The sequence below is a fragment of the Cyprinodon tularosa genome, unplaced genomic scaffold (genome assembly GCF_016077235.1).
Source record: "Cyprinodon tularosa strain WSP-4 unplaced genomic scaffold, ASM1607723v1 ctg229, whole genome shotgun sequence".
Classification (NCBI taxonomy): Eukaryota; Metazoa; Chordata; class Actinopteri; order Cyprinodontiformes; family Cyprinodontidae; genus Cyprinodon; species Cyprinodon tularosa.
Genome location: NW_024038856.1, coordinates 1,212,425 through 1,232,826, shown reverse-complemented (window position 1 = coordinate 1,232,826; position 20,402 = coordinate 1,212,425). Strand labels below are relative to the sequence as shown.

The 20,402-nt window shown below is 38.0% G+C and overlaps 2 protein-coding genes across 2 annotated transcripts; both read left to right on the top strand.

Annotated features, from left to right (window-relative positions):
* Positions 1 to 2,119: 2,119 nt before the first annotated feature.
* Positions 2,120 to 11,386, top strand: spon2b (spondin 2b, extracellular matrix protein). The gene is made up of 6 exons (XM_038286635.1): positions 2,120 to 2,276; positions 3,943 to 4,208; positions 4,414 to 4,637; positions 6,828 to 7,019; positions 7,267 to 7,453; positions 10,568 to 11,386. Exons 2-6 carry the CDS (start codon positions 3,974 to 3,976, stop codon positions 10,744 to 10,746), a joined length of 1,017 nt encoding a protein of 338 aa, XP_038142563.1. The 5' UTR covers positions 2,120 to 2,276; positions 3,943 to 3,973; the 3' UTR covers positions 10,747 to 11,386.
* A 3,362-nt stretch (positions 11,387 to 14,748) lies between these two features.
* On the top strand, positions 14,749 to 18,239 carry si:ch211-255i20.3 (transmembrane emp24 domain-containing protein 11). The gene is made up of 5 exons (XM_038286676.1): positions 14,749 to 14,977; positions 16,853 to 16,944; positions 17,357 to 17,482; positions 17,598 to 17,744; positions 17,846 to 18,239. The coding sequence occupies exons 1-5, from the start codon at positions 14,848 to 14,850 to the stop codon at positions 17,993 to 17,995; spliced, it is 645 nt and encodes a 214-aa protein (XP_038142604.1). The 5' UTR covers positions 14,749 to 14,847; the 3' UTR covers positions 17,996 to 18,239.
* Positions 18,240 to 20,402: the final 2,163 nt, after the last annotated feature.

The window sequence follows — 20,402 nt, the reverse complement described above, 5'->3', positions numbered from 1 at the left end:
ACAGCTACTGCTAACATTGTTATGGTCCAATGAAAATAGATGCTGGTGGTTTTATCAAATGCAAAACCATGCAGAGCCAAATTACTCATCAAAAGGTTTATTACCAATCCAAGGTTTTGGTCCAATGATGTTCGGTAACATCAGCTTTTATTAACTGTATCTTTTGGTGGAACACCAACTTTAACGGTTCTGAGAAACCACGTGAAAATCTATCTCTGACATTTCTTCATGACGGCTTCAGTAAAAATGGTGAGTTGTGTGGTCTACAAGGAGGAACCCGAGACTGCTGATAATAGCTGCGGGGTTATGAAGGAGCTTTTACCTCTGCAACATACCTCATTCTTCAACAGCCAATTTTGAACAGTCTTAAACTGTGGATAAGTTTCAGAAGAAAAAAGAAAATCTGTCTCTGACTCAAACGCCCCACTTAAACCCCACACTTGTGGAGCAGCCAGACACTTTGGTATTTTCCATTTCTCTCAGGCAGCCTTGTAATGTCTACATTCTGACAACAGAAAGACACCGCAGCGTTTTAGGGTAGTTTAAAGCCACTTTAATCTAATCCAGTTGTTACAGAAATTTGAGGCAAACTGATGAAATGTAATTCAAACAGGGAAATAGACAAAGAGAGCGTGAGAACATATTAACAGGCTTTAAATCTAAAAGTCTGCTAAATGTGCAAAAATCTAAAACCAAATAACTAAATCACAGGTGACTTTAACAATTCCTTGAACATAAATTGAGTAAATATACACGACTGAAACGTTATACACCCAGCTATTTTTTATTATTATATTCAATTCGTAATACAAGAAAAATAATAAAACTGGGTTTGTTAGAATGCGACACTTTTTTCATTTAAATATACTAAAACTGTAGAAAAGGTATATATATATATATATATATATATATATATATATATATATATATATATATATATATATATATATATATATATATATATATATATATATATATATATATATATATGTGTGTGTGTGAGTGTGTGTGAAGAACTGAAGTGTATTCCATGTCTATATTGTTGACAGGTAAGATGATGCAATGTGTGAGATTATAACAATTATAATAGAGCCACTGTTTGCTGTTACATCTGTGCCTTGTGGATTTCAAAATAAAGGTGTATTTTAAAGATGACAGTGTGGAATGATGTTTTTATTTTGCAGTGACATAATTGACTTGTTAATCGTTTGATTATTTTATCAGTGTGCATTGATGTATAGTGACAATCCTACTGAGCACTGGTCCACATTTTACCCCTCAGCCATTCAGCATCAAATATGCCTCTATTTCAGCCTTCCAATCGCTGCCTGTACAGACACCAACACAGAGCAGATCTTTCCAGCAGCATAAACTTGCTATACTGATCAAGTTAAAGTAATATGTCTCATCAGATTGTAAGTAATCCAACAGCATTGTCAATTAATGACAAAAATAACAGCCATTATGCCCTTTTCTCCTCACATTGGCCTTGAGATATGGATCAACCCCAAAGAAAAAATACCAACTAGAATCTAATAAATGGCCTTCATCCATTCTACAGAATACAATAATCGGTTGTTTGATGTCATATTATTTATCGTCATTACAACTTCCATTGAAGTAACATTCATTGCACTGCATGGCAGCAAAAGAGGGAAAACATTTAGCTTAAGCAGAGTTAAGATTGTTCTGTAAGGAAATTTTATTTTCCTTACTTATTTTCATTTTATTTTCAGCCGCCAACTGAAACCTTATAAGATTTTATGGTAAAATGTTTGTAAAGCAAGATATTTTAGAAAGACATAGTTGGACTCGCCAAGCGTTGGTCAAGAGGCCTACAGTATGAAAGTGGTTGTGAAATGACTGAGTTTAACAGCACCCTGGGGTCCAATACCAAGCTGCAGCACAATACTAAAATGACTAATCATAAGTCTGAGAGCAGCAGTGCAAGAGCAACAGCCAAATCCAGGGAGCATGACTGGGGAAGAGAAGTCACCTAGAGTTGATAGAGAACCTGAGGAAAAACAGAAGAGCGAGGCTGGAGAGGGTGGTAGTCTGAGGGGAGAAAAGGGGGGGAAGCAGTGAATGAAGGAAAGAAGGGGAGGGGTAAACCTCCTAAAAGGAGATAAATAGGCGAAAGAGGACTTTGGAACCTCGCAGTCACTCATCCCGACAGCCACATCCACTGCTCGCCTGCCCCCCCTCCTTCACCTCCAGCTCCTTTCTCCACTTATCTGCTGCAAGCTTTCAATCTGCTGGATCACTGCCAAGAACCAGTGAGTAGCATCCGCACCACACCTCAACATTATGGTTACACAGTTCTAAAGAGGATTCTCAACAAACACTTCATGTGTTTCTGAACACAAGCTGATGGATGCATCTTTGTATACACATTTAAAGCAAGACACATCAAAACAGAAAGTAATCAGAAGTGAATTTCACAAATTTAGCTGCTTTTCTGATGAAAATCACACAGAATGTTTGAAGTTATACGGAACAAGGTAAAACTCAATCTCTGGCTTGTCTGACTACCTCAACACGTACGTATAGAGGGAAATAGTGAATGCACAAACTGTAGAACTAACTGAAGATAAATGGGTTTTCTTTAGAAGCTCTTGCCCACAGTTCACTATCTAAAAAAATGCTTCTACTGTACTATGTAAATATAAAGAATAAATTATTAATGCACAGATTGTCTTTTCTATTATAAGCCCCAATTTTTTTATTGTTTATAAGTTCATTTTTCCTTGCCTGTGACTTGTTTGTAAATGCCAATATCACATAGATACAGACTTTCCAATGGCTCCTTACCTGCTTTACTACTGTTCTTATTTTCTTTGGTATAACCTATGAATTATTTCTACTTGCATTGTAATTATTTTGTCTTTTGTTTATTTGTTTATGCAACAGTGTGGACTGGTGGCTTTTTGGCTTATCAGTGATTTAAATGCCTTATTTAAACCAACAAAACTACCACCAAAACTACTACTTCCTTAATTTCTTCCTGTTATTATGGGAGATGTTGGTTTATTTTTAGTCAGATCATAAAATTAATTGAATTCAAAACTCGTTACTGTAGAACTTAACTATTAAGTACTGTAGTACTTAACTATTAATAATAAAAGTTACTTTAATTAACCTCTACAGATTCACAATTATGAAAAATTGCAGCCAACTTCAGTTCATAAATGAAACCAATAAGATTGAGTGAATTAATTAAGCAGCAGTGTAAAGTTGCTTCCTTTGTGTTGTTTACCTTGCAGTAGTCCCTCCTACTGAGCATCCATGAGGAAAACTCTCCTTAACAGGAAGAAACCTCCAGCAGAACCAGGCTTAGAATTACAGACTTTCTGCAGTGACTGATTGGAATAATTAAAGTAATTCCTGAAAGATTACTAGAAAAATATGCAACAGGACTTTATATAATAGGGTTACATGCGGTTATTCAGGGGGATATATTTTCTATTAAGCAGAATCTTGATGACCATAATGGGACATGAGAAACCTGTTTCTTTAAAGACAAATCAGGGCTATAAAAACATGGACTACCCATCTGCTTCATCATCGACCCAGACTTACTCTTAATGCATGTGCAGGCATGCAAACAGAGCACAACAGAGCATAGCAACTAAATACAGGGGAGGAGGGGCCATAGGGAGGGCTGAGAGTGTTTTTATCTATCCCATGAAACGCAGTATCATTGCTGCACCTGTGCATAGAGATATGTACAGCGGAGAAGTAAAAAAAAATAGTTTATGCATTCATCAGAACTCAAGGTCCATTTCATTCAAGAAAATTGAGCTTATTTCCTTGAGGTGCAGAAACTAGGGTCCTCTTTGCTAAGATCCTAAAAACTAAGAAACAGCACATCTGCAGCTGAATGCATCCGTCTGACTAAAGGATTGTAATATTTTTTTCTCCAAATGTTTTTGTATTTTTCAGACCGTTTGTCTCTGTCTAACCTGAACCAACCATGGAAACCAACAGCAAGACTCTCTCCTTCTCTGATGCCCTCTTTCACCTGCTTGTCATGATGCTAAATCTTATCCCAGGCTTTCTTTCAATGCCAGTCCCAACAGACATCCCTATGTGCACAGCCTCAGAACCAGCCCAATACAGCCTGACGTTCACTGGAAAATGGACCCCAGCAGCTTTCCCTAAGCAGTACCCTATTTACCGCCCACCTGCACAGTGGTCCAACCTTATTGGTAAAGACACTGAATCAATTTTCTGAGAAATACTGTAATATTTCATTACTTCATGTGCTTCACACTAAATATATGTGCATTGATTGATCAATAAAATAGCAGACTGCTCATTCATTGGCCTTTAGTGATTTAAGAATGTAAATAAAGGTCAGACCTGCATAATAATGTATATAAAGCCTCCTCTTTTCTTCTATCTCTGCTCAAGGGGTGACACACAGCTCTGACTACCACATGTGGCAGAGTAATGAGTTTGCCAGCAACGGGATGAGGGATTTTGCAGAGAAAGGCGAAGCCTGGACGATCATGAAGGAAGTCGAGACGGCAGGAGAACAGATCCAGAGCGTTTATGGGATCCTCTCTGCTCCTGCTGTTGTGGGAGGAACAGGACAGATGAGCACACAGTTTGAGGTGTTTGCCAGGCACTCCTATGTAAGTCTCTCTACAGCTGGCTGCTCTTAGGCTGCTCACAGATTACATGGCAACTCATTAACAGGTCAGCAAATGCAGCAGGCTGACTTTAGCTAATTTCATTTAATTTCTCAAACAACATTTATCATGAGAAATACTAAACATAACCAGCTGCTCTGGGTTTTGTTCAACTTGAACTTATTTTCTATAAATTAACACGAAGATCTACTTATTCATATCAAGTATTCTAAAATTCAAAATCAGTGTTACGACACGGTTGCCTAACAGGTTCAGATCCTAAGTTTAAATCCAGACCCGAGGTCTTTCTGCATGGAGTTTGCATGTTTTCCTTGCATCGATACCCCACTAAAGGGTTTTCTCCAGGTACTGGTATATAAATTCATATAAAGAACTAACTAATGTACTATAAAGCACACACTGAAAAAAACAGTATGAACACAGAAAAAGGAACCTCTAAATTGACAAAACAAACTAATTATAACCATTACAAATATACACCAATATCCATCCATCCATTCTCTAGAGCTGGTACCTGTCTCAAGGTTTCATTAGGTGAGAAAGAGCTTCTTATATACGGTCATAGTTATGACTGTCAAAGAAAATGGCAAACGTCGGCTCACTTTGTGATTAAACAGACCAAAACAAAGTGGTTGTGTTTAGCACCCTTAGAATTAATAGACAGAGTCCAGCTCACTTTAATTTAATCATCAGAGTCTAGCTGCACATGCTCTTAGAGAACATTAGAGGAAAAACTAGCATAATAAAGACCAAGAAAGCCAGCAGACGAGTCATGAAGGCAGTTCTGGTTCAGTTTTAAGGATGGTTGGGTTAAAAAACAATATCCCAACCTCAGATCAATCAATTTTTTGAGAATGGAGAGAGGATACTGGCCTCCTAAAACATGGACATGGACAAGCTGGACAAGGAGAGCATAGATAAGAGAAGCAGCCAAGAGGACCATGTTGGTTCCTAGAGAGATCCACAGGTCACACTGGGTGATCTGCTCTGAGGACAAGCGTTAGTTATGCAATCCACAAAGGTTCCAGTACCGCCATGAACGTCATATTTTAATAGTGTAATATAGTGATGGTGGCATCATGCTGTCTTTTATTAGAAAGAAACAGGGAAGCTGGTTAGAATTGATAGAAGATGGATGGAGTTAAATTCAGGACAATCCTGGAACAAAACCAGTTAGAGGCTACAGAGGAGCTGAGACTTGAGTTGAGTTAAAGCAACACAACCACATAAGAGAACAGAACTATGATTAAAATGGCCTAGTCAAAGTCCAGACCTAAATCCAAATGAAAATTAGTGGAAAGACTGATGATGACAAATAGTTTCCATTCAATCAGACCAGGCCTGAGCTGTTTAGCCAAGAATGGACCAAAGGTGGGTCTACTAATTCCAGACTTGGAGGGAATTAGAAAAATATTTTGTAATTATTGCAAACCATGAACCATTTCCATTCAACTGCTCTGAATTTGTCTCTTACTGAAGTCTGTGGTTGGAACGAGACTTACTACGGAACAGTTTAAAATGTATTTTGCACATCTTTCTGTATACAGATGCTGCACACTCTGGGACATTAGGGAGCTAAACTAAACTTTAACATGTGGCTGGACCCAAAAGTGGACCTAAACGCTTGTGATTAATAGTGTTGTGCTATAGGTAATTTTTTTTTACTAAATTGATTACATTTGATTTCTGTGGCAGTAGGGTAGGGGATAAAGTGAGCACCAGAGTGTCTGGATCCTCCATCACAGGTCTGAGGCCAAGTCTTTTGACCTTTACTGCAGACTTTACAGGTTCTGAAAAAAGGAAAACATCTACATGACTGTCGTCGGTGCAAAGGAAAATCTAAATGAAATTGCAGTTTTGGTTAAAAAATGCAAACAATTTAATGATAAAATAAACCGTTGCCTCTTTAAAATAATACTATCAGATGTATTTTGCTCTCCTGCACAAAAAATATGCAGCAAAATCTTGGGAAAAAATCTTATTTTTCCAAGAACGGTGAAATAAGAGAAGCTGAAATGATGCAGCCTGCAGGCCATCTGGGATGTGAATTGTCTTTTCATTGTTATGCTCCACTTACTCTTCTCTTATCTCAATTTATGACTCACCCTCTTAATGCATTCTCATTTTTCCTTCCCCGCCTCCTCTTCCATTCTTTATTTCCTCCATCTGCAGCTATCATTTGTCGTGCGCATTGTCCCCAGTCCAGACTGGTTTGTGGGTGCAGACAGCATTGACCTGTGTGATGGTGACCACTGGAAAGACAAAGTCCCCTTGGAGCTTTTCCCATACGATGCAGGAACTGACAGCGGGTTCACCTTCTCTTCTCCCAACTTCGAGACTATCCCACAGGACAGAATCATGCAGGTGAGCCAAGAGCAACAGCGCATCCATCAAAAGTGAAAACCACAAACTTTCTGAGCCAGTCCAGAGTTCAAAACGTAGTCAGAGAAAAGAGTTTTTGTCAAGTATGTTGCCAACCAATGATTCATTTCGCGCTTAACCTCCTGCCTATTTTGTCTTGGTTGCTCTTAACTGTGCAAACTTTATATTATTAGAATAGAAAGATGAGAGCAACGGTTGCACTCATATTTTCTTGCTTTCCTGTTCACAGATCACCTCATCCTTCCCGAGCCATCCTGCCAATTCCTTCTTCTATCCCCGCTTGAAGCATTTACCGGCCATTGCCAAGGTCACACTGACAAAAATAAAGAAAACAAATCAAATCATCAGCCTGCCTCTGGAGCCCACCCAGTCCAACCTGCTGCCAACAGGAAATGAGATTGAAGAAAAGATGATAAGTAAGTGTGGGAGCAAAAATCCAATGCATGCCTTCTTAAGATAACTTAAACATCTTTGAAGGTACAGAAAATGTGTCTCTCTTTTAAGGATTCAACAATTTACTATATATGATACATATTGAAAACACACCAGTAATAATGATTTATATAATACATGGTAACGGTTGTTTGTGTGAATCACATGTGATAGAACCGTAAGTATTTCATAACTGTAGAAGGAACCAAAAAAATGCTGCATATTTTTATTTTTTTACTCCTTTTATCCCAAAATAAAAATCCAGGGAAGGCAACTGTCTTTATAGGTAACTTTGTTGAACAAATTAAATTTAATTCAGTTTATCTATATAGCGCCAATTCACAACACATGTCATCACAAGGCTTTTTACAGACAGTGACAGAGACAATTCAACCAGATCATAACGTCACATTGGTTCAAAGTTTTCTATCTAAAGAACCAGCTGATTGCATCCAGTCATTGACTCTAAGGTAATCCCTCACACCAAGAATGCTTATAGTGACAGTGGAGAGGAAAACTCCCGTTTAACAGAACACATACAGTAAGTCACAGTAAGAGAAGCGGGACTACAGTGAAAAATAGGGAAAAGCTCCAAAAGCTATAAACAAAGGTTTGATGAGAAAAAGCAGAGAGAGGATAATGTTAGAGCTTAACCTAACAAATACTGCAGAATCGGGGAATAGAAATAGAATGAAGCAGAATGAGAAAAAGTGTTCCCTATGTCCTCCAGCAGTCTAAGCCTATAGCAGAAAAAAAAAGAAACTAGCTCAGGATAACCAAAGTTTTTGGATGAGGTATAAGAAAGGTAGAGCCATAGTGTGGCCAAGGTAGAGCCAGGGGGAAACGTCAATCCCGACAGAAATTCTCCCCCGCCGAATCGGGCTGTTAACGCTCTACCTGCACCTACCTCTCAGCTTACCCAGCGACTAAGCACACATCACAAATACAACTCATGAGGCATCACTAAGACCAGGACATGTCTGGTTCAGTTTAAAGCAGGGTTGGGTTTAAAAACAACAATTCAGGCTTTGAACATCTCCCAGACCTCTGAATAATCCATCATCCTAACATGGAGAGACGATGCACCACCGACTGACTTACCAAAACATAGATGTCCACCTAGGCCTGGCATGTCCAAAGTCAGTCCTTCAGTGCCAGTATCCTGCATGTTTTGGATGTTTCTCTGCTCTAACACCCCTGGTAAAGATGGCTGCAGTATAGCAAAAGCCGATTAATCAATCATTCATGAAACGGAGCTCTGCTAAAGCAGGGAAACATCTAAAACCTGCAGGGCACCCCTGACCTAGAGCACTGTTCAGAGAAGCAGTCAAAGAGTCCTGGTGGATACAAACCCTAAGAGAACTGCAGCTGTAATTCCACTTCATCTCAGAGAGGGTGATGTCACCATTCATAGATTTTGATTTGTTCCAGTTCATCCTGCTATATCTATTTAACAATTATCTTCTACCTTGTATTTTTCTATCAGATCAGATCTCAAAAGAACAAAGCTCAAATCTCTTGACTAATCACACAATAACTTTGCACTGATCACAGCCCAATGAAAAACAGATCAATCCATCATAGAACCAAAAGAAGGATGTTGTGTTTTTAAAAAGCACCCATCTGTTTAATAATTTCACAATAATACAGAAAAAAAAGTCAATACTTGTCTGTGTGGACCCCTGCTGTCATTTGGGAAACATTAGAGGCCACCCACATAGACTTAATTACTTGCAACCATAAACCGAAGGAGAAGCCAGTGGCGGGCAGGGCACCAGAAATCACCAGGGGGCACATCTGCTCTCCAGTGGAACAGGAAAATCTAAAGGGGGGAAGAATACGGGGCAATTATTTACAGTAGAAATGAGGGTTAGACACATGATGGGGCACAGACTCTCATCCCTAAGGCTGAACTGGATTCACCAAGTACTGGCCACCAGATCCTCCAAGGCTTCGCTCACACATGGTAGCAATTAAGAGTTAAACAAGTTGGTAAAGTAAAAGAGAAGAGACTGGAACAAAAGAGCAGTAGATCAACTGAGCTGATCGCCTGACTGAAACCCAAACCCTCTCCTCTCCAGAACTTCTAAATATACCTGAGCAGCAAAAAGACACTGAAAGCTACCTGGCAAAGCAGCCAACTGTGCTGTAATCAATAATTTTAGTGTTTAACGTGACAGTAAAAGGTTTGAGTCAGCCTGTTCCCCTGGCTACATGGCAACAAACAGCAAATGGTGGCCAAAAAGCTGCTGGTGTTTCCTGCCCTAAATCCCAGAGCTCCATACTGCTCCTCCATCTGTTTATCCCTCAATTCGGCTTGTCTGGAGCACGTCTCTTGAGTGTATGCCCATGCTTTCCTTCAATACAACCAATCACCTGCTCAGCTTTTGATCTGAGAAAGAAAACTCAAACCATGCTTTATCAGCTCATCCTTCTGTTTTCCCAACCTTAGAAAGCCGTGATAAAAAGAAACATTAAAGTCAGCCTTGCCTGACATTCTGCATCCATCCACCCATCTCTGCAACTTCCATACCGCCTCCAAACCTTCTGCTTTTCCACTTTGAAACCCACAACTGTAATACACATCCGCTCTACCTAAACTCTAAAGGTGGTTGGATGCAGCAGGGGAAGTTCAGAGAGTCAGTAAAAAGAAAACCAAAAAGCAAAGGAGGAATAAGAGGCTTTTCCTTCAGTTTACAAGAACAATAAATGAAGGAAACAGCCGTTTTCGACTACTTAGGTTTATGGTGCTCTTTAGCAAAGAAAGCAGCCAAAAACATTCAACGAATGATTGAAGGTAAATCCAAATTAAAAGCACTTCCATCAGCTCAGTCAGAGACTGCAGGTTTTTATAAACTGCTGCACAGCTCACATGGCAACGGTTACTGTAAGTACATGTTTTTGTTTTATTTGCCGTTAAACACAAATAAATCCTTGAGGGAAGCTATGTTTTTTTTCCATTACAGCCAAGTTTTATTATTTCTATCCAAACTCATAAAACAATCCTTCAGACATAAAACAGAGTTGTGTTGCACAGCAGGAGGTAAGATATATTTGTCTGCCAGGCTGCACTAACTCTAATGTCCTTTTTTGCACAGACACCCCTCTGGACTGTGAGGTGTCACCATGGTCCCCATGGGGCTTGTGCAAAGGCAAGTGTGGAGACTCAGGTGTCCAGCACCGCACCAGATACGTCATCATGCACCCAGCTAACAACGGTGCAGCCTGCCCCCTGCTGGAGGAGGAGAGGAAGTGCTCCCCGGACAACTGTTTATGACTAGGCCAGGGCCGGAGAGAGAGGAAGGAGAGGAAGGAGAGGAGGAAAAAGAAAGACAGGAAAGGAAGGAATGGCCGCAGACGTTCAAAGAACCACAAAAGGTCTACAGTTTATTCACACGAGGCGTAAACGGCCATTATTTGTCTCTGATGTTGATTAAACCAAGAAAGAATTCCCACCCTGAGTCATTCTAATAGACATAGCAGTACTAAACAGGTGTAGTGTAGCAATAGTCTTATAGACACCAACTTAGTTTTGATAAATTATCGAAATGACTTCAGATGGGATGACAGAGAAATTTGAAAACACATGGGTATTAAATGTGGTGTTAAACATTGAAATCCTACTAAATTACATTTGACCAAAACTAAATCTTCATAAGAGCAGAACTGACATGTGCAGCTTATTTACAGACATACTGGGTTTGAGTTGCTTTCCTTCAGAAAAGGAATATTTATTGACAGGATTTTAACCTGTTTTGTACAGTTTCCCAAGTCTAAAAGTATTAAATTGTATACAGTTTTAACATTGAGATATATGTCTAACGGTGTTTGTGTAAAACGATAAAAAAAATTTAAGAATGTCACAAAAATCTGTGTTTTTTTTGTAAAGTTAATAAAGTGTCAATGTATCACATGGAGTTGAGATGCTTTTGTTATTATTACCATAGCACACTGCTGTTTGGAAAAAAAAGTAGAAATAAATAAAAAAAGACTAATACAGAGAGAGACAATATATGAAGCATTGCTGGCAGACGGCTTTAATGATGCAGAACCAAAAGGATCTTCATGGGGAGATACATGATTTTATTATGTGGCACATACAGATATTTCCTTTTACCAATGAAAAGCTACACATTTTAGTGTTTTTTTATTTGGGAAACTCTGAAACCCCTAAAGTTTCATAAAGACCATGTGACAGCCTGCTGTCACACTCTGAAACTGTGTGCTGACTTCTATAATTTTTTATTTTCAAAATGAGTTGCACATTTCATATATTTTCATTAGCGTGACTTTAAGTTAGCTTTTTGCAGTGCCAACATTTAGTTAACTTTATTTGTCAGGTGGTTTTTTTTGTCAAGATGTAATTGATTAATTAATTTTTTTCTTTGAGTTGCCAGTTTCCTTTGGATCTGCTGGTGGAGGCTGCAATGAGCTCCAGCTTTCCTCAATTGGTTATTGCAGGCTAATCAGCGGGTCAAACCATTTGTAATGGGAAGGGAAATTTGTTTATCATTTCTTTAAATATTCTTAGTTTCGGTAATTTTGTTAATTAGTTAAATTTAAAAAGTACTGTAAATCTGTTTAAATAAGTTTATTTGTTTGTTAGTCAGTTATCCCCCTTGTGTCTCAACAGTGGTCTGATCAGCCACTATTGAAGTTTCCCTCACGTCTTGTTTGGTCAGTTTGTGCTTGAGTTCTTTAAGTTAAAGCCTGAATTGAATTCTGTTTTGTTGACCTCTGTTTTTGGACCCAGTTTATCATTTTTTGAGCACTTTTTTTGGAATAAATTAAGACTTTTTTAAAAAAACTTTCAGTGGTTTTCTGGCTGGTTTGTGTAAATCCCTCACAGACCATTAGTGCAGCAGACAAGTCAGGAAGGAAGACCTGGTTCAGTTTAAAACAGTATTAGGTTCTGGTCAGCAACTCTCTTGAAGCTCAGAGATACTTTATAGGTACAGAGTCATAAGAAGTGCTACCAGTGCTGACCTATGAACTGGGAGAGTCTGCATTTCACTAAACTTTATGTGAAAGAAACATGTTTTTAATGTTTAGTTTAGAAATTATCTTTTTTTAAAAACTACATAAATGAAAAAAGAAGATTAACAGATAAAATCTCTCAGCAAAAACTCAGCATCTGATGGGTTGTTCTGTCAATAAAAGAAGAGTTAGGGAACCTCATGTGGTCCTTGGGGGGGACTCTGGTGACCGTGGGCAACGTGTTGTCGACCACTGTTTTTAGTAAAATCTTCCAAGCTTTCATCTCCCAGAACTATGATCAATCTATCATCTGGACATGGAGAGAAGATGGGCCACCTGCAGACTCACCATAGTTATACTAGAAGAGCTGCATGTTTGGTTTTAATATTACAAAAATAATTAGCTGATACAACTGCCTTTCCTCTAAATGAATCACTATTCACTCATCAGCATGTTTGGACCCTCAGGCTATCCTTTGCAGAGCTCTTCTTTGGTGCTTTTAGCTATAGCCTATCAAATATGCCATCCTTTGCAGAGCCAGACTAGGATGAGCCGTGTAGGCAAAGCCAAGGAGATAAACAACACGTTGAAGAAGGTGCAAAAATCAGATGAGACCTAAACTGAACTATTCTGTCCTACATGCAGGGGCACAAATAGTGCTGACAATGCACATCACCATGAATGTGCATTGTCCACTGCAAGATATAGTGGTGACAGCGTCATGTGGGGATGGGAAGTCCGTCTCACTTAAATACAGAACATTACTAGAAAAAAAACAATCTTTTAGATGTTTCACTTGATTCTTATTTGAATCAGGAGGTCTTCCACATCCTTCTTTCTTTTTGTTACCTGTTGGATGCTGATCTTGCTTTCATCTGTAAAGAGAATGTTCCCCTTTAGACATTTATTGGCAGAGTTCAATCAAGACTTTCAACTTTTGAGGCTCCCAAAAGACCTCATGTATTCACTTCCATGCAGTTTTCTCTCCATGGTGATTCTAGATATCAAAAAAGCCCCTCATTCTTTTGCTATGAAAGGGTTTTTCTTCTTTATGGAAAAAATTCTTCTACCCATGTTTTCTGTTGCTATCCAGGTACTTTTGATCAGCTGAGTCTCTCTCTACTGAGGTACCAAACTTTTTTTCTAGGGCTGAACAATTAATTGGATCTGCAATGTAATCACTATTTAAGATAATGTGATTTTCAAATCGCAAAGGCACTCAATGTTACATTTAACAAAAGTAAGAGACTTTCTCACTGCAGCCCTTTAAGTAATATATTAAAGTGGTTTTGCTACCACAATAAAAGGAATGAAACATCCAGCTAGCACTTATATCTATGCATGCAGGTAGAAAGAAGCACTTTTCCGAAAAAAGGTTACAGTAAAGTCTTGCAAAAATCAGCTTTGAACAAGCAAGTTTTCAAGTGAATGACAAAACTGATGCTAATAACAAAGTAAAGTCACAATTGCAATATTGGTAGATTTTGATGAAGTCATTCTGGCCTACTTTTTCCACTACTAATGCTCTGGGTATACCGTATCTCAGATGGTCGTCTGCTGCTGTTAAGACTGAAGGATGACTTGTTACAGAGAGCTCATTTAAATGCAAGGCGTATGTTCACAGCAAGCTTTGGTCTTCTATCCGATAATGATATTAAAAAGGCCCCCCCCTGCTCATGGAAACAGCCTGTGTTAATTGTCAGTTAGTTTTTGACAATTGAAAAAGATGGAAGCCCCCCGTAAGCTGCTGAATCTCTTTAACCCTTCCTCCAAATAAGCTTTTAAATAAAAACCGAGTCTGCATATTAAATTAGTGTACTTTATATAGCTAAAACTTGATAGTGATACAGTAAACAGAGAGCTCTCATGAGAGTCCAAATATGGACAGACCTACCTGTGGTATAAAAAGAGGAATGGTCAAAAATGCCAATATCTGGATGATCTAATTGAGAAACATATTTAGTGGAATGTCAGCTTCAGGTAAATTGTTGTATTGTTTGTGCTTGGTCATTTCTATACATTCAGTTCCTCTTATTTATGGACAGAAAAAGGTTAAATTAGTAAAGTGTCCTGCTGTGTCAAACACAGAAAAATGGCATCCCTAACATTATGTCTGACTCTGTATGTCAGGCCTAATGTGGATTGTATTAGTACCACAATACCTCGTCTGTTTTGGGAAAATAAGTCATATTTTAAGAAAATGAAGCTTTGCTATTGGTTCTTAGATCAACCAATCACAGGGCAGCCAGAATGACTCGTCACATAAAGTAGCACCTGTGCGTTTCTCACGGTTAAACTGACTCCTTTAGTTTCTCACTTGGACAGTTATATGAGGCAGCAATAAAGTGTGAGTTAGACTAACCTCTATTAGTCAAACATTTAAGTGTTGTCAGAGAACAGAATGAGTCTTCAGGGGGTCGGCTTTCTCCTCCAGTGTTACCTGATGTTGGCTGCAGGGATGTATTTTTATCTGGGAGAGAAGGAGCAAAAGTGCATCATTGAGGAGATTCCTGAAGACACTCTAGTGTCAGGTGAGTCTCAAAACATCTCCCAGAGCAGAATTTCTGTTCTTAAATGTGCCAAAATAATCTTAATCTGTAACTAACCAATAACGTCAAACAACAAGTGCACCTCAGTAAACGTCTGCACTTTACCTCATCAGCCATAGTAGCTAGTTTTATTCATGTCTCTGAGAAACTGACTCCATCTTTACTAAAAAGTAATTTAAAAACTTCTAAAATATATAAAAACGCAGTGAGGTGGACAAACTTTTCCAAATTTTTTTTAAAAGTTTCCATATTAAAATATTTTACAACAGGACCATGCTACATTTAAACCTTTAGAAAAAAAAATACATTTACTTATTCTAACTTTGATCAGGACCGCTGGAAGTAATTTTGAACAGGGTTTTTTTTTTTGACAAAAGACCTATGAGCCTATAGGCTTATTTGAAATACAATAAAAAGAAATAAGTAAATAGATTGAGATTCACTACTTTATTGTCATATACACTTCAGTGCACCTAATCAGGGTCTGTAACACTCAGACATCATCAGTTCTCTGTTGAATATACACACTATTAATTAAACTTCACAGTAACAATATAAAAAAAACACGTGACTCTATTACGCAAACCACAAGGAAATACTGATATTATTATACTTTTCTAATGTTATTGAACAATTCTCCATTACACAAAGAACACAATATCAAAATAACACTCTAAAATAGCACCATGCTCTTACTTGGAGCTACAGGTAGGGTGCCCTGCCTGGTTACAGGTGTCCAAACGTTCAGGTACGCTTTCAGGTTGTGGATATAAAGTCTCTCATGAGCAGACAAATCTGAAATGCGTTTCTGTGCCATATTTCCTCCTTGTTTCTGTCATTAGACTATGTACATTTACTGGTAGTGTTGTACAGATACCGAAAGGTCCCCGATCCAGCACTAAAATGGTGGTATCGGTATCGGCGAGTACCGACACATAGGGCACCGATTCCATTATAAGAGGCAAAAGTTTATTCAACTATTGTCACCCATTCCAGGTAGGCAATAAAAAGTTCTACTGGATTCACTTTGTATTAGTCTTTTTCCTGCTTCACAAAGGTAGGCAGCAGCTTGACAAAACCATGATGGTAATTATTTTACATCCAAGTATTATGCAGTTCTTCATATATACACACACGTCAGTTTCAAACAGATGGTATCGATATGGTATCGGTATCGACTGGTACGGCAAAGCCAGGTATCAGATATCAGTAAGGGGGACAAAAAATTGCATCAGCGCAACAGTATTTACTAGGCTGCTGCTGCGAGCGGGATACCTCTTTAGTCAGACCACTACCTTGCTTGACGTTGCCTTGACAATGTAACTTCCGTGAACTTGGGTTGATTGGGCCTCAAAATAATTAAATAAAAATCCAAATACACGTAATAGTAAAATACAAAAAGTCAAAATCATTTCCCAAAATATTCATAAGAAATGTATAAATTGGGCAAAGTATTTTTAATACATTTGTTTAAACCTCCCTTACGCCACTAGGGGTTGCTGCAAAACCCGCACTTCCTGCGGCCATGATTTCGATTGTATTCATTCAGGAGGAGAAAACAAGATCATAAGTCAGTGATGGGGAGAAAGGAAAATATCTCCAAACTTGTTTGAAAGTTAAAGATTTCACCATATGTCACCATAGCAACCATGCCAAATGGTTATTATGGAGCAGTGCTGCGAAAACACATTCTCCGTCTTACAATCACAAATATAAACATGGAGTTTGCTGCCGTTCAGTTTAACACAACAAAGTTTGTACCTCTATAACTCAGATATGAAATAATGATGATGACAACAGGAGGTTATTACAGAGTACTGAGCATTGCTTTATTTGGTTTGTGTCTCCTACCTGAAGGCAACTTCTTCTTAGAGCCTTTGGATGTGAGGTCATTCAGCCACTCGCCTCACCTTGGTGTCACCATTACAGTAAGAGACCCAAGCTATGAGGTACGAACACGACCTTTGTCTCCATTACGATGTAGCACGCTGTGTGTTTGGTGCTGAATCAAGGTATAATAAAAAATGTAGAACGAGACATGAAACACATTTTGCACGTCACTGAGATCCTAACGAGCTGTTTGTCTAATTAGAACAGCGGGTTTGAGTTTTACCTTAATGATTTTTGTTTCACACACAAAACTCTATCTACATTTTACCTTAAAGTTAACTTACCTTCAGCTCATAAAGATGCCTACATATCATTCTCTGCAACAACAGAGAAATTTTTTGCCTCACTTGAGGTGACAGAATCCAATTACTGACCAGTAACACACATTTTTCCCACAAGACACAAGATATATATATCCAGATAAAGTATCAGGGAAAAGTCATAGAGTTTGAGTTTTTCTTCTCTCTCCAGCTTCAGATGTCCAAACGCTACGGAGCGTTTGGAAAGTTCACCTTCACAGCTCACGCTTCTGGTCAGCACTATCTCTGCTTCCAAACCAACTCCACAAGGTTCTCTGTCTTTGCAGCAGAACGGCTGGTGAGACCTGTGGAAGCAGGGAAAAAAAAAATATTAATTAGAAAATATCAAAAAAAAAAGGAAAGAAGTGCAGATTATTTCCATTCCTCTTAATGCTCACCCTTTTGTTTCACAGAAGCTGCATTTAGACGTTCAGATGGGGGAGCACTCGATTGATCCCAATGTTGACAGAACCAAAGACAACTTGCAAACCCTTGAGAGCAATCTCCAACACCTCATTAGTCAGATGACCTACATCACCAGCCAGCAGGAGTACAACAGGGTAGGATTTATGCTCTTTGTTTACAAAAACATCCTTTACTGATTCCAGAACCTCCTAAAAGAAAGTTCAAGAATTACCATTATTCCTGCTTTTTCATTTAGGAAAAGGAGGAACTTTTTCGTGAAATTAGTGAAGAAACCAACAGCAAAGTGTCGTGGTGGGCTGTGATACAAACCTTCATTCTTCTCTCCGTTGGCTTCTGGCAGATGAAACGACTCAAAGACTTCTTCATAGCCAAAAAACTGGTGTGATGATGACTTTTGTAAGAAAAAATCAATGAATCTCCTTGTCATTACTATGTGGATCCCTATCCTCATCCCTAGCTTATTTCTGTTCCATCATATAAACATTCTTTTAGGACTTGAAGTGGAAAATCAAGGCACTTGCATTTGAGATAATTAAAAATGGACGGTACAATTACCCTGGGGAAAATGAACAATGGATTAACAAAATAAATTATTGTCTTTTTGAATAAAATTAATTTTTACTACTTTACATACTTTTGTGTCTATTTTAAAGTTACTTATGATATTCATTTAATGATCAAAATATATTAGTCAGTGATTTGATAGTTCCACAAAATAAAGTGTTAATGTTTCCTTAAAACAAGGTTTAGCTGCATTTGATTAAATATATTTATTAAGGACATTTTTTATTTAATTCATTACTGTGTTCAATTTTCTGTTAATATTTTTTCATTTAATGTTTTCAATAGGCATATCAAATAAGCAGATTTTTAGGTTGTTTAATTTTGGAGCTTACGGTACACTGGGCCATCACAACCATCACTTAACAGCTCCTTTCAGATATTGGTCGATTCAGTGGACTTAAGAAGTGACATCATCTAAAATTCCATTTACAGCACCAGGTACATTGTACATCGTAAACTAGCTCTGAGAATCACACTTAAGATTTCGTCCTACACTTTGCTTCAATTGTGAGAGACACACTAGATAAATAATATTTTAAGTACAGCTTTTAACTTTATGTATTTTTTTGCTCTTAAGTCTAAAGACTGATCTTAAGACTAATTCCAAGATATTTGTTAACTATAGCCCCAGGTCATTAACTAGCAGGCATATGGAGAAACTGACTGCAGAGGAGGTTGTTCAGCCAAATAATTCAGGTGTTTGGAAGCAGAAACATCTTAAAAAAGTGCAGGAACCAGGTGTTTCTTCCTGCTGATATTCCAAAACAGGCAGTGTTTTATGGTGAGAAGGCTAAAAAACACTATATTGTATTAAAACAGTTATTGCCTTTAGAAGATATGTACATCATGAAGTACTTTAAAACTTCTCCTTCCAGGCCTGAAAATAGAAAGGACAGCATGCTAGAGCACCGATAGCAGTCATCATTACCCGACACTGAGCTGAGTGGGAAGAAAAGAAGCCCAAGCACAACTGATTGGAGTAACTCTGTGGGATGTGTAATTTTATTAAGGGCAGGATCTTAGGGGAGCGGTGGTATAGTGGTTAGGGAATAGAGCTTCTGAGGTTCTGAGTTTGAGCTCTACTCTGACAGACTGCCTCTCTGGTTCTCTGAGCAAGACCCTTAACCACTGATTGCTCCCCGGGCACCCCATGATGGTAGCCCACTGCTCCCCAAGGGGATGGGTTAAATGCAGAGGTAAATTTCTTCAATGAGAGATCAATAAAGTTTAATTATTTTTTGCATTTTATTATTATCTTTAACACCTGGTCACAGCCTTCTAAATGATTTATTTCTCCTCAAACCTTTTAAATTTCTTTTTCGTTACTGATCTATCTGAGACTTAAAGGTGCAGAATTCATGTTAAATTAGTTTAAATTCCTGTTAAATTAATGAATCGGTGAATTATCCCAGTCAAACCCACCTTTAAGCACTATAAATATGCTAGTAAAAGTATTGTTGTTATGTTTTATGGCTAAGTGTTGTTATTGTGTGTCAGTTTCCAAAAGATATGAGGAAAGGTTTCCTGTTAGTTAGTCTTCAGTGCTATAGTAGTAATCATCATCATCACTATGTACTGATGTCAGATGTTGTTTCTCTGTTCCACATGCTGATAGTGCATCACATTGCTCAAATAACAATCCAGTTAGATAATAGCAGCACAACAAAGAACATTTTCTAGACAATTTTTTTCTTTTTTCTTTCTAACAAATATCTATAGTGTGAATACCCTGTGAGTATGTAAGATAAAAAAGTTTGTCGACTGTCAATATGTTCAGAAATCAGAAATCCTCAGGTGGAAAAGCTTTAGTTTTACTTGCTTTAATTTTGTAAAAAAGGTTTGTTTCCTCCAAATGTCTCAACAAATAAATAAAAATAAGATGCTTGTTTCTGTGTGTGGTAGTTTTGGGGTGGGTGGGCTGAATTAATCCAAATTTATTAAAATTGATCTGGGGATAAAAAAATAAAAATAAATTTTTTTTGCACACCTTTGCTTCCCTGGTTGTTGATTTTGCTATTCTCCAAATTCCTCAAAAAAGATATGAAAAAAATTGCCTCATATTCATCCTATTTTTACTGCCACATAATTGTCTTTTGATTTTAATTAATATATGTAAGTTGTCCAGACTTTGAGGATGTCGTTTTACAGCAATAATGTTTCTATCTATTAAATAAATAAAAAAAAGAAATGCATACAGAAATGTAAATACGACAGGCAGAAATACATAG

What these genes read in the sequence shown, in the direction of transcription:
- spon2b (XM_038286635.1), top strand. Translation starts at nt 3,974, where the DNA reads ATGGAAACCAACAGCAAGACTCTCTCCTTCTCTGATGCCCTCTTTCAC. An exon ending in TGTTTGCCAGGCACTCCTAT is followed by an intron (nt 4,638 to 6,827) that starts GTAAGTCTCTCT and finishes CTCCATCTGCAG; the next exon opens with CTATCATTTGTCGTGCGCAT. An exon ending in GATTGAAGAAAAGATGATAA is followed by an intron (nt 7,454 to 10,567) that starts GTAAGTGTGGGA and finishes TTTTTTGCACAG; the next exon opens with ACACCCCTCTGGACTGTGAG.
- si:ch211-255i20.3 (XM_038286676.1), top strand. Translation starts at nt 14,848, where the DNA reads ATGAGTCTTCAGGGGGTCGGCTTTCTCCTCCAGTGTTACCTGATGTTG. An exon ending in TGAAGACACTCTAGTGTCAG is followed by an intron (nt 14,978 to 16,852) that starts GTGAGTCTCAAA and finishes TCCTACCTGAAG; the next exon opens with GCAACTTCTTCTTAGAGCCT. An exon ending in TAAGAGACCCAAGCTATGAG is followed by an intron (nt 16,945 to 17,356) that starts GTACGAACACGA and finishes TTCTCTCTCCAG; the next exon opens with CTTCAGATGTCCAAACGCTA.